The sequence below is a fragment of the Panthera pardus genome, unplaced genomic scaffold (assembly GCF_024362965.1).
Source record: "Panthera pardus isolate Hobbes unplaced genomic scaffold, ASM2436296v1 HiC_scaffold_2, whole genome shotgun sequence".
Lineage (NCBI taxonomy): Eukaryota > Metazoa > Chordata > Mammalia > Carnivora > Felidae > Panthera > Panthera pardus.
Window position 1 is genome coordinate 33,655,013 of NW_026526765.1, and position 14,818 is coordinate 33,669,830.

The following is a 14,818-nucleotide window of genomic DNA, read 5'->3' on the forward strand; positions in this document are numbered from 1 at the left end:
AGATGCTCACCAAGAATTAATGAAGCTTCCCTTATAATGTACATACCTTTATAATAAATGTAAAAGCCTAAGTTTATACAGTTGATACACATTGACAAAATGCAAATTTGTGAAGCCTCAAAAATTATAAATAGATACAAACTCAGAAACCTAAAAATAGAATAAAATTCACCAGCCCATCAAAAAAAAAAAAAAAAGGGAATGTGTTATTAAATGACTTTCAGGATCTCTGCACGGACAATAAAAAACAGCACCTAAATTTTGTAAGGATAATGGCACACAAATGACTTGCTGTAATTGGTACTGCTACCCCACAATGCAGTGAAGTCCATTGTACCCGAGATAATGGAACTCTCTCACATAGCTGCTGCATTGTTACCAAGCAACAAGAAATAAAATGTCAGGATTAGCACTTGATTTAATATATTTTTATCATCAATAAACCATGTTTCTATTCTGCTATTCTTCTGGATGTAAATGGTCATTAGTCTAAGAATTATATTTAGTAATCTATAAGAGTGTGCAAAAAAAAAAAAAAGTGAAGTTAACACCAGGCATTCATCAAGTCCATACTTTTGTAATATATACTGTTTCCTTGGTAGAAACAGCAGATACTAATGTAATAGTAATTCTACTACTGAGAAGGTTATTTTGCCAAAATACTCAACTCGTCTTCATTAATACAATTTGTCTTCATTAAATACATCTTCATTAGCATTCGAATATTTTCAAACCAATGTAGCATTTCATGAAAATTCAATGGCCTTTAATAGCCATGAATTATCTTTAAATACTTTAATACTCTGAAATAAGTAAAGTCAATCACTTCAGTTAGTTTAGTGGTGTGAGGAAATTATCTGTCAAAGCACTGTTTATCTGGCTGAATTTGTAGCATAAGAAACTTACAGATACCTCTTTCAGAGTGATCTAGTAATAATTATAAAATGAAATATAAAGCATGAATAAAATCTTGTGACTAAAAACCTGTAAGAAAAAGAAATGTAAATGAAAAGATATAAATTAACAGGTCTAACAACAAAAATCAATGTAAATGATATCCATTGCTTACCACATCCATCCCAAAAGTTAACACGTGGGCAAGTGACTGCATTCTGCCTTAGGATCAAGGGTCACCAGGGTTCATGGGGGGGTTGGAGGAAAGAAGGTATTTGTTCTTTTTGTATTGTATCAAACAGCTCTCTTACCTCCTCTCACCTTTTAAAAAAGAATTTGTGTCGAATGTTCAACTCAACTGGCCCATGTAGATGAAGTAAGGAGGACTGGAATAGTTTCTTGCTGTCCTCATTCTAGTTAACTAACTGAACCAGGGCTTTACCAGGTAAATACTTAAGGGCAGTGAAAAATACTTAGCATATTATGCATCACACAGTGACTATCAAATTTGACATTCTAGCCAAGTTCTCATAAATACCACGTTTCCATAGGTCAATCAGAGAATTGTGTGTGTGAATGAATTGCATACAGGCATGACCAGTAGTTGCCTGGGTATGGATGTGTGTGCTTGAAACTGAATCTGTCTAATGAGGTCTCTTAACTGATTAGAAGTACTTGTCTTATGTGGAGAGAAGTTTTAATTTTTTCTATTTATACCCATGTTTTTTCTTTTTACTATTTTTTGTAAAAATTGTGAGTTTACTGCTTTAGAAGCTGTAATATCATAAGGCATTTGCAATGTCAAGATTAAGAAGAAAAGACACTTAGGAGGAAAGGACTTATGTTTATCCCTGGGGCATTTCTGTGTTCTCTAAAGCAGGAAGGAAGATAACCAGAGTCTCTAAACCACGGATACATTAATTGGCCTGCTTGGTGGAGATTAAATGTTCACAGAATCCATTGAAGTGATTAAGTCATGTCATTAAAATCCACTGTGTTCCCACCTTCTATTGTAAAGTAAAATAACAACCAGTTTGATCACTTCTGCTAAGATAATTCACGGGGTGTTATCAATGCAAAGTTCTGCAAACAGGGCCAGAGAGTCATAAGAGCCAAGAGGTTCCAATCGCAAAATCATCCTCCATTTATCTCAGAGTTTTGTTTTTTTTTTTTTTTTAATGTTTATTTATTTTTGAGACAGGGAGAGACAGAGCATGAACAGGGGAGGGGCAGAGACAGGGAGACACAGAATCTGAAACAGGCTCCAGGCTCTGAGCTGTCAGCACAGAGCCCGACGCGGGGCTCGAACTCACGGACCACGAGATCATGACCTGAGCCGAAGTCAGACGCTTAACTGACTGAGCCACCCAGGCGCCCCCATCTCAGAGTTTTAAGGTCAGATTTAGGCCTAATCATCTCTTGGGGACTATTATGAAACGAACTAAAAATACAAATCCTATTTCACATAGCCTCTGAAGGAGACTGCCGTTGCTCTCAAGAAAGCTGCCCTCACGCAAGGCTCCTTGGGCTGCTTGCCGTCCAGCACTGAACAAGAGAGAGTAGGTCTTCCCTGGTCTTCAAACCCACCAGGAATGTGCTCCCCCTACCGCCTAGACAGCTCCTCCTCACAGGGCTGCCGAGCTGGTGCCCTGACTTCCTGGGGAGTCTCTACTCAGGAGTCAGCTCACTGTGGCCTTTAACTGCCCACCTTCTCTAAAACTTCAGTTTCGTCTCCTGGCGTTTCAGGTTTCTTTTCATGCTTTTTGGTTGTCTTTTCTCCTTAGCGTTTATCAATAGATAGCACACTGCCTGTTTCCCTTGGGTATTGCCTGTCACGTCTGAAGCATCAGAACGTAAGCTCTGTTCACTGCTGTGCTTCCAGAACCTAGAAAAGTGCCTGGCACCCTCGGATTTAGGAACTTTCTTGAACTCTCTTTAGAATGTGGTTGAGGTATAAAATCTGGTGGTTCTTCCCAGATAAGAAAGGAGGAGCAAAGGGGAGATGGGGATGTAGAGGAGGCAAGCATGAGAGTCACTGCCTCTGAGGGACGAGCTCGGGGGTGGGGGGTGGGGGAGGCCTCACTCTACTCTCCTGTTTACTGCTGTATATATGTTCATTGTCCTTCATAATGAACATCAAAAACAAACATTTTTTACTATCCTTTATACTGCAATCGCTCTCTGCCCTTCCTCACCCACCAGTGTGTCTGCTGGGCAGGATGGCAGATGTGCCTCTAATCTTTTCCTCCAGTTAATCTCCTAAGGAGAGATGGCACATGCCAGCCATTAGGACAGAACGCAGAAGTCACAGTTCCCAAAGCCTGCCTCTGCTGACACAAGTCTTAGGATAGCACTTGGGGAAATAAGTTTCAATATGTCCATACCTTATGACTTAGAACATTTTTTTTTAAAGCAAGGAACTGATAAACACAATATCCCTAGCAACGGTTATGGCCGCAGCGGATGCAGGCAGACGAAAAGGAATATGAGCAATCCGCTAATTCTTACCTTGGGTGGGCTCACAGGTATTCAATTTATTATTATACTTCATAACCCACACAGGCTACACATCTACAATATTTGTACGCATCAAGTATTCTAGAATATAAGCAATTCTTTCATAAGCAAATATAGAAATACGCCGTGATGTGAACAAAATAAAAATAATTTTATTCAAGTCGTGATAATAAACATACTATTTTCACTAAAAGCTGAAATGAGCTAAAATAGAAGAGGCCCTGTATAAACCTAACACCAGCCATGGCACAACCCTGACGAAACCAGCTGGGCTATTTTGGTCTCAGGCAGCTTGAAGAGCCTTCGGTGGCTGAGTCAGACGACCTTTTCTGACAGAGCAGGCACGCCAGGCTGCTCGCAGGAGACAAAGGCTTACCAGTCTCCTGAGTGAAGCACTCCAAACGCTCCCCCTGAGTTTTCTATTATAAGCTGCTTTTGAAAAAAAATGCAGAGACAGGTCACTTCCAAGAAAAAACGCGGGGTGGTGGGCTAAGCACCGGGGAGACTGGCAGAGGGATCACAGGGAATTGAGGGGACAGCGAGACCCTTCCAAAAGCCAAATGAGTTCCCTCAGGAAGACGCGACAGTCCTCACTTCTCCTATTACACACGCAGAATGTAACACCAAGAGTCATTCCCTGGCTGGTTTTGCACTTAAACGTGTGAAGTTTATCAGGGAAGACGACTTCACCCACTCAAAGAGAAGGAGGTCCAGAAATAACACTGTCTGGGCCCAAAAGAGAAACATCTTTCTGGCATGTGTGCCAATATGTGCACCCACGTGCACTATTTTTCCCAGTAGCTACCCAGTTCCTTACGGGGGTGAGGGGGAGGGACACAGCCAGCATTCACTATATCACAACTTGGTGGTGAAGTATGCAAGTGGTTACAGGTTTTAAGAAATATGAATGCAATATTCATATGGATTGTAGTAAAGGGGAAAATGACCTACTTGGTCACCTCATTGGCTTTATATAACTCACAAGCTTGTGCAGAACACACGTGAAGGGGAAACTTTTCTGAAAAAGAGGACTACTCCCCTTTTAGAGAAAGTAGAAAGAATTCATATTGAGGGCAAATTTGATACTCTCTTTAACTCGAGATAAACACACTGGTTTGCTTCTTCACATAAAATATTTACTGTAAATTAATGAAAGAAGAAACAAACAAACAAAAAGCAAGAAGACCACCCTGCTTCTAAGTCCAAAAAACAATTTTGAGCGGTCTAAGGGAACCATCATTAATATTATAGACAGTTATAGTTCTGCCCTCCTTAAAACTCAAGTTACAGGATGGAAACAGGGATAAAGGCTGCAGAGATGCAGCCATGTGGAGCGACACGGGGCTTCGGAAGAGAGGCTCTAACCCAGATGCTGCTGCTGAAGAGTCCTCGATTTCCTCCTCCATAAGAGACAGGACACGAGCTGAGAGCTCTAAGAAATAGCTTCTGACTGTCTGCGAGTACCAGAACAGACATTCAATCACCATATTTAGGGAAATCTGTGAAAAGTTGCAAGGTTCCAAGAGGCTACAAAATAGAATGAACTGAGTCTAAGAGAAAGACTGAATGGACCCCATACAGCTACTGACCACAGGGTGAGGCTTTTCTAAAGCCAGCTGCAAGGTATATGGTAGTGGAGGAAAAAAGGACCATGATCAGAATAACTGGCAAGGAAGAACAGAATAGAGGAAGAAATTAGCCAAAACACTCTGCTCGATTCTAAGAGTTAACATTGAAATGGTCTACTTCCAGAGATTCAGCATCTTTCACAAGTTTGAAAAACCATCCATTTATGACAGTTTGAGAGTATTTCATAAAATAATGCAAAAGAGCAGACACCCTGGAATCAATATCTCTATTGCTCTGTTCTAGCTCCACCTAGCTGTGTGACATCGGGTCACACACTTAACCTGTCTGTGCTTTAAAGTCCTCATCTGTAAAATAAGGATAAAAATGGTTCCTACCTTATAGGACTATCTTGAGGATTACAAAAATAATAACGTAAAGAGTACAGCAGTGACTAATACATAATAAATACTTGATTAACAGTAGCTATTATTGTTGTTAATAACTAGCAGGCAAGAGAAAATATGGGTAATTTATGATCTCTGAGGATTCCTGTTAAATCACTGTTAAATTCCTGTTAAAGCACTTCAGTGACCAGCTTGTAATCACCCATCCCACTATGATCACCATAAAATAAAGTAGGACAGGACTAGAGAAGAATTACAGAATCCTGGAGGTCAGCGCAAGTGAACAGAGTATACAGAACTCTGAGGAGTTGGAGCTGGAGGCTAGGGTACTCACTAGACTCAGAACAATACAAAAATCACAAAATCAAAATGGACTTTTCATATCAGAAAATACCCAATCTACTCACCATCCCCAAGTCCAAATATTTTCCTCTTTCGAGAACACAGTTCTTCCAATTCAACTTATGAGCATGTGGACTTCTACTATTGAGCATGCCGAGGAGATAGGCTTATAATAATCCCATTATCTACAAGCTGTTTTGCTTAATGAGAAAGAACGAAATACGGCCTTTTGTAGCAACACGGATGGAACTGGAGAGTGTTATGCTAAGTGAAATAAGTCATACAGAGAAGGACAGATTCCATATGTTTTCACTCCTATGTGGATCCTGAGAAACTTAACAGAAGACCATGGGGGAGGGGAAGGAGAAAAAAATGGTTAGAGAGGGAGGGAGCCAAAACATAAGAGACTCCTAAAAACTGGGAACAAACTGAGGGTTTATGGGGGGTGGGAGGGAGGGGAGGGTGGGTGATGGGTATTGAGGAGGGCACCTGTTGGGATGAGCACTGGGTGTTGTTTGGAAACCAATTTGACAATAAATTTCATATTAAAAATAAATAAATAAAAGCTGTTTTGCTTAGATTCCTAAACTAGAAGGACAAATCAGATTTCATCTTGATCATTATAAATAACCCTGTGCAATAAAACTTTTCACAGATATCTGTGTTGATCAAAACAGTAGTTGCTAGTTATATGCAGCTATCAAAGAGAAAATGAATTTTTATCTTGTTTAATCTTAATTAATTTAAATTTTAAATGCCACATAGGGCTAGTGGCCACCATGTTGGTCATTGCAGGTAGAGTCAATTGGGAGTGGCTGTCTACAGCACCATTATTGAAAAGTATCCCAATGTGAGTCTGAGTCTAGCAGAAATGTGTGCAGTGATAGATCAGAGACGTCTGTTCCCAGGCAAGGGAGGCTAGCCTTTATCGTATTTTCAGGATCAGTTAAAGGATTTTATCTCCCTTTTCCTTATGCCAAAAACAAAACAGAACAAAACCAAAGAAAATCTCTCTTTTCTAATATTTACAGTGATTCTCAGACACTAGAGGGTCATTTTCTGTTCTTAGAAGAAGACTGGCTGAAAAGAACCAGATTATAAAGGAAGAAAAAAAAAAAGAAAAAGAACTTCACCCAGGACAATGTATAATATCTCCTGGTATTCAGAGAAGGAACACTGTTGCAGGAAGTTTTATAGAAATATATAAAATGAATAGAGGGCTAAACTACCAATTATTTTAAGCTATGTTATAATATAGGCTTTTATTCAGTAATATTATGTATCTGTGTCACAGACAGATCATTAAGATGATTCCATAAATAAAAAACCAGATTACACAGAGTCAACCACATTGTCCATTTTAAATGCAGAATATATACTGAAGTCATTGCAAAGAAACCACCAGGCCTGGGTTGAAGGTACCACATCCTCCAGAACTTTAAAAATAAAAATAATACACTTCACTTTCCAAGAGATGAACTGAATTCTAACATTTGATTTTTTAAAAAAATACCACCGTACTGATTCCATGAAGTATCATCTTGGCCAAATGTATGCAGAAGTCAAAAGATGCCACATACAACACTACCATCATGAGAAAAACCCAGAACATATATTCTCATTTCCAGATCCCACGATGGGTTCCTATAAAGCTCTCCCAAGGAAAAACTACCTCAAACTTTTGTGAAAATTTGGTTCCAAGGCAATTCTCAAAGCCTCAAGTTAAGAATCATTACAAAGTCTCCTCTCAGGTTCAAATACATGTAAATAAAATGGGTCATTATACCCAACAAAATGGGTGTAAGTACCTATTTCTGTCACAGAGTGTTAACGCTAGCAACGGTCTCCCACACCTTGAGATGTCCAAAGAAGAGTCAGTCAGTTCCTTAATTCAACTGTTCCAAACAGAGCCACGACAAAACAATTATTTGTACTACCCCCTCTTTCTTCCGTAAAGAATTCACAGTATCTAAGATAATGAACTTCTGACACAACTTACTATATTTTTGGGATTCTGTATATAAAAATTCATCTTGCAATTTTACCCAACATGGTCTATTTCACTCAAGTACCAAAGGACTTTTATAAGCTGGTCAGTCTCATAGCTTGATCTCAAAGAGAGCATTCTAGTGAGACCCTAGCTAACCAGAAAGTTGATGTTACAGTAAAATTTCAACTACTATACATTGAAATAGAATTCTTCGATATCCAAAATTTAAAACTTGTCACTGTTTATCCTCTAGAAAACAAATGAACTGCTGTACATTTTCTGAGCTAATACATAACATCAAGTTTAAAAAGTAACCTCTGGAAAGCAGAAAAAACCTCTTCTCTTACCTCCACCACTGTGGTTTCTGCCGCTTTGCACATCGGCAAGTTGAAATTCCTTGCACTTTTCCTATATTAGGAGTGGGGGAAAGTGGGGAAAGAAGACCAAAAATAAGAAGAGCCTCTCTCAGCTTTCATTATACATTAAAATAATTTCTATAAAATAAAACTCTGTGAATTTTTTTAAAAGAATGTATCAGATTTTCCGTAAGTATTAAAACTATTTTATAAATAAAAACAATTTAATGGCCACTTCATTCAGTTATGTAACTTTTATGGAGTTGAGGAGAAGAGGGACTATTTTTCATGTTCAACATATGATTATACACAGAAAGATAAAATAGATATTAATAAATCTACTCTATTTCAAACTATTTGCCTGAATCTTTTAACTGAGATGCCACTTTGTTTCTATAGTTATGGATTTCACTAAACTTGGTCTTGTTAAAATATTAAGAAAAGTAGCAAGTGCTTTATATGAGAAGGTATAGTAATTATATTCTCTATTAAAGAGAAACTTACTGCTGAATTTAAATGAAACATTCACTGGTAATGTGTGAATCATCTATAAAGATCATTCCGGGGAACCAATTTCTAATGAAATTATTTGAAGTACAACACCCACATCAGACCCTGAGGTGTAAAAACTTCAAGAAAGTGCCAATTTTGCTGACGGTTTTGCATTCCCAAGTTCTTAACTTAATGCACCACCACTATCCATAAAAAATTTAATGTATTTTTTGTTTCTGAGAAGGTAAGTTGGTAGAAAAACTCATTTCATAAAGGGAAATGAGTTACAGCTCTCTTTTACTAGCTCTTTTAGGCCACCAATGTTTATCTCACTGGGATTCAAGGATAAATATAAACTCAGGCATGTCCCAGAGAGAGAGGTCCTTGGGTACTTCCACAAGTTTCTGTGTTGGATTCCACTAGACGTCCAAACAGCACTGAAAGCTCCAAGAGCAGTGTGGCCGGAGGCAAAGGCATGCAGGGCTGTTCTACCAATGGCCTAGACAGACCTCTTACCAGTTGTCCCACTAAACAAGAGGGTCATCCTGGAAGCCAGTATCCTAAGAATCTAAGTCACGTGACCATTACTGATAGGCGGTCTCATCTCATATCATATCTCAAGAGCCACAGGCATAAATAAATGCTCAGAACAGCCCTTGTGCAGTCTTTAAGATAGTAGAGCCAGGCAGTGAATCACAGGACAAACGTATGGAAATATTTTAAATCATTCATTTCCATTTGCTTCTATACAATTTCATTAATATCTTCTTTAATTTTTTTAAAGTTTATTTGTTTTGAGAGAAAGAGAGAGAGAAAGCACAAGAGAGAGGGGATGAGAGAGGGAGAATCCCAACTAGGCTCTGCACTGACAGCGCATAGGGCCAGAACTCACAAACTCTGAGATCATGACCTGAGGCGAAATCAAGAGTCGGACACTTAACCAACTGAGCCCCCTAGATGCCCCAATTTCATTAATCTTTTTAAAAAAGCAACTAAACTTTGCAAACATTTTACCAAGGTGTCAAATAAGATAGGATGCAAAATGTGTAACTTCCAAAATTAGCTGTAATCAAAAACTGGTTGAATTCAAGAAATCAAATATATGGGAATACAAGCTGGTGCAGCCACTATGGAAAACAGTATGGAAGTTCCTCAAAAAACTAAAAATAGAATTACCCTACAACCCAGCAATTGCACTACTAGGCATTTATGCACGGGACACAGGTGTGCTGTTTTGAAGGGACACATGCATCCCCATGTTTATAGCAGCACTATCCACAATAGCCAAAGTATGGAAAGAGCCCAAATGGCCATTGATGGATGAATGGATAAAGAAGATGTGGTATATATATACAATGGAGTATTACTCGACAATCAAAAAGAATGAAATCTTGCCATTTGCAACTATGTGGATGGAACTGGAGGGTATGATGCTAAGAGAAATTAGTCAGAGAAAGACAAATGTCATATGACTTCACTCATATGAGGACTTGAAGAGACAAAACAGATGAACATAAAGGGAAGGGAAACAAAAATAATATAAAAACAGGGAGGGGGACAAAACATAAGAGACTCATAAATATGGAGAACAAACAGCATTACTGGAGGGGTGTTGGGGGGGGGGAGGGTGGGCTAAATGAATAAGGGGCACTAAGGAATCTACTCCTGAAATCATTGTTGCACTATACGCTAACTAATTTGGATGTAAATTTTAAAAAATAAAAAATAAAACAAGTTATAAAAAAAATCAAATATAGTATATCATATAAGGTCTTCAGAAATCAACAAAAATGACATGAGAATGGTCACTGAGAATTTAATTGTGATCACACCAATGCTGCATTTGGTAAAGATAAAAAACCCCTAAAACAGTAAATGACCATATTATATAAAATAAACTATTTCTGTAACCTAACAAGTGAAGTCTTCAAGACCACACATTTTGGAAAATTTGCTTATGTATATTCAAAGGTGGTACAATTTTCAAAATACAACCATATAATGTATAAAGCCAAGATACTAAATACTTGGTATTTAGTATGCTTAGGGTAATCAAAAGATCTTGAAATCTATTAGGCCTGTGGCTTAATATCTGTGGCTACCCAGATAACAAGAATGAAAGTTCAGGATTATCAAGATTAATCAACTTTTCATTAGAACCTACATACGTATTTCCTAGTAGACACCAACAGGACTGGAAAAGAACTGATCTAAATGGTTAGTAGCAGTATCTTTCCAGAATATCAAAATCACATAGGCCCTTTAAGACAATGCATATCAATAACAATATCAAAATTAAATACAATTGTGTGTTTTTGTCACATTTGCTAAGCATGTCTCAACACTGTACCTTTCCTGGCAACTAAACACACATGGAAAAATCGTTTGTATGTAACTATATACAAGGGTATATAGATTCAAATGCCATTCAATGTGGGCACCAGCCAATCAGAACAGATTCCCAGAAGCACACCACATCTCAACAAGAGCAGTTGCCTTGAGCGTGCACACGCACATACATACATATACATATACACACACACACACACACACACACACACACACACACACACACACACTGACCTGTGGGTTGGTTTGATTGTAAGCCACTTTTTAAATGAATTTTTAAACACCAAACACACCAAGATATCTATTCTGTAAACGTAATTTAGGAAATGTAAAGTTACTGAAATGCAACTTTGCATTAATTGCATTGTTTTACATAAAACCATCATACTACCTGAAAATCACATTTCCTGCTTGGTCTGCCTTCCAGGCTTTCACCAAAGCAAAATCTCCCGTAATTGCTTCCTCCAAAATAAAATGCTGGCCATTAAACTCCCTCACCTGCAGGAGACAAAGAGGGCACTGTCAGATATTTGCAGAAGTCTTGTTTGGCTGTGGTATGTGCTCTGATAGAAGCAGATAATAAGGATATGAGCCTAGTCAGGGAAGGTTTCTCAGAGGGAGGACAATCTGAACTTGAGGACTCAAGGGTGAGGAGTGGTAGGCAATTAGGATTTGATCAAAGTGGTGGAAGGGGAACTGGGAACAGCATGTGCAGAGACTCAGCAGCAAGAGAGAGCTTAGTAAACTGGAGGACCTGCAAGTTCTATATGCCAAAGGCACAGACTGTGTTAGCACTCATTATTTATGTGCATAAGTTATATACATTGAACATTTCCTCCACCCCAGGAAAAAAAACTATATAAGCCTCATAAAATCGTCAATGTATTTTGTACATAAAATAGTTATAAAAATCCATTCATCTCTAACTAATCTATAACCATCTGTTGAGATATTAATTGGAATTCCTAGAACCTGTAGATGACATTGGAGAACTGACGTGCCACATCTTTCCACCCATGAGTTAAATACACGCCTATATTTTTTGAAATCTTTTACTTGTTTGAATTGCTTGATAATTCTTCCCCCAAAAAAACTTTGTATACGTTTTTTAGGTTTATTCATAGGTACTTCATGGTGTTTTTATGCTACCATGAAAGTTCTATGTTATTCTATTACACCTCCTTTTCTATCGTTACTGTTTAATGGAATGCTATTGACTTCTGTATTGTATTGCCTTTTAATTCTACTACACATGGAAAGGGGAGAGGGAAGAAGCAGCATAAAGTAAAACTATGCCATGCAATTTTGTTCCTTTTTTCTTCTTGGGGGTTTAGCTCTGGGAATTGAAACAAAGAAAAGAAAAAACAACGTCAATGCTGTGCCCCATCCTACACGGGATTGGAGCCATAGGAAGGCAGAACTCCATTCTCGCTCATACTACGCCCTCTAGTGGACAAACTGCATGCATATCACAGAAAACTTCAAGAGAAAGTTCTGTATAGTTACTTTTCTTTATGGTTTAAAGCAGAAATCGCTTCTTAATCAACAGCTTCTTTAAAGGCTTTATCCCACTTTCTGCTAGAAAATATTAATGGATTTAGGGGATCACTGATGGAGGATCTTATTAATATGAAACTTAGATAAGTCATACAAAAGCTATTTATAAACTGCACATCAACATACAGCTTTTTCAAGAGCCCTGTGTATTTCAAAGTCATTACTGTAAACACTAATGATAATAGATGAGAGTATGCTGCATACAGATCTGGAAACCCACATACAGATCTAAATATATGCTAACCCAGGGCAATGTGAAAAAACCGACTTTTTTTGCCCTATTCCAACTATACAATTTCCTGATGGGTCTACAAACCAGCAGTTACTGAGTGCTGACATTCTAAAATTTTAAAACAGGGAAGGGATTGGTTTTGCCACACTATTACACTCACTTGAAAGAGTTCTGTTTGCCCCGATTGCCACTTCCTCTTTTTTCAGCCCTTTCTCAAATCCACTCTGATCAAATTTCTATCATTCCAGAAAAATCCTCCCTTCCAGAAAAATCTTTTTTTTTCTTTTCAAGTTTGTTTGTTTATTTAAGTAATCTTTACACCTAATGTAGGAACTCATGACTCCGAGATCAAGAGTCACATGCTCTTCTGACTAAGCCAGCCAGGCACCCCTAGAAAAATCATTCTTTAAGGTCACCAGGGCTCAATGCTCCCTCCTGTTACACCACCTCTTCTCAATGGGACAGTGCTGATCACTCCCCACTTTGTAAGATCTCCCTTGTCTTTGAAGTTGCCACACTCCCCTTGATTTTCTCTTCACAGACTAGATACTTTCCCCTTCTTTGCTTCTCTTTTCACTCTTCCCACCCTTCAAATGTAAAAGAGGTTTTCTCTACCTGCACTCCAGCCCTAGACACTCATCCAGTTCCACAGATTTAACTACTACACGCTGATGGCTCCAATCCCCTATCCCAGCTCTAAACCCTCCCCAAGCTAGAGACTACCGAGCAGCTTTTGCTGGAGCCTAAAGGACATGTCAAACGGACCCAGTCCCAGACAGGGCTCTTTGATCACCCCCGTACTTCGCCCATCTCAAAAAGCAGCAGGCTTGGTTCTTGTCTTTCCTCATAGCCCACAACCAATCCATTGGTAAATCCTACTAGCTCTGCCATCAACGTATGTCTGGATTCCAACCCCTTCCCCACAAGTTCCACCGTTTCAGCTCAGTCTAAACAACTTCCACTCCCACCTGGATGGATACAACAGTCTCTTAAGCTCTCTCACTGCTTCTGCTCTTGTACCCCTACCAGAAAACTACCCAGCAGCCACAGTGATGCTTCCAAAATGGAACTTGGACTACATTACTCTCCCACTTTGGAACCTCTCATTGCACTCAGTAAAACCGAAACTCACACGAGCTGGCTGCAGCCTCGTTTCAGCCTCCCATCCTACCACTCTCTGCCTCATTTATGCTGTTCTGGTCTCACTGTCCTGCTGTTCCACAAACTGGGCTATCCTGCCGCAGGACCTTGTCCTCTCTCCTCCTTCTGACCAGAGCACAACCCTATAATCCTCACCCGACTCATTCCCTTGTTTCATTTCTGTATCTACCAACTGTCACTTCCTCACAGAGGTTTCCCTGGACCCAATCTGGAACACAACCTCCCTGGCCACTGACCATTCTCTCTGCCCTTACACTACGGGATTTTTCTTCACAGCACTTTCGTCACTGACATTACGTGTTTGTTAATTCATTCCTTGTCAGTTCTTCCACTAGAGGGGGCCTGGGTCTAGATCATCGCCTTTTCTACCATACTTAGGCTAGTGCCAGGCAAAGAGTAGGACCTTAATAAATGTCACTGAACTAAGGCATTTACTCACCTCCTCTTTCTACCACAAGTAGGGGAAGCAAAGAGCTAACAAGAATCATTTCAAGAAATTATTTGTCACATTCCTAGATAATTGAGACAAAAGTACAAAACTATTAGGTTTGTGCACCTGACTCCAGGCCCAGGCATTCAGGACAGACTCTAGTCTATCCTATGTTTTCCTAAGGCGAGTTAATGCTGTAACTTCTAGCAAACTCTCAAAGTATTAACCCGATTTTTCTGAGCATCATTATCTACATCACTAAGATCCATTTTAATAATTAGACTCCTGTCTTACTTTGTCAAAAACTTTTTAAACCTTATTAGGTAGTAAAGGAGCAAGATAGAAAAAAAAAATGTTAATCAAAGCTTTGAGTCAATATAGGTCATTCTAAGCAGAAAGGCAAAGCTCCAGATGGAGGACACTGCTAGAGACAGTGAACAGCAAGGGGCATGTTCAATGACCTTTTATCTTCTCTCAAAATATGGAGGTGCAGAGCTAACATCCCTATAAGCAAAAAAAAAAAAA

General features: G+C 39.0%; 1 protein-coding gene across 1 annotated transcript in view; it reads right to left on the minus strand.

Annotated features, from left to right (window-relative positions):
• The window catches only part of OXCT1 (3-oxoacid CoA-transferase 1), a 137,056-nt gene that overhangs the window by 97,085 nt on the left and 25,153 nt on the right, over positions 1-14,818 (minus strand). The window contains exons 6-7 of the mRNA XM_019464267.2: positions 11,305-11,411; positions 8,064-8,124 (exon numbers count right to left, since the gene is read on the minus strand). Coding sequence (XP_019319812.2) covers positions 8,064-8,124; positions 11,305-11,411 — 168 coding nt within the window. The remainder of the gene's footprint in view (positions 1-8,063; positions 8,125-11,304; positions 11,412-14,818) is intronic.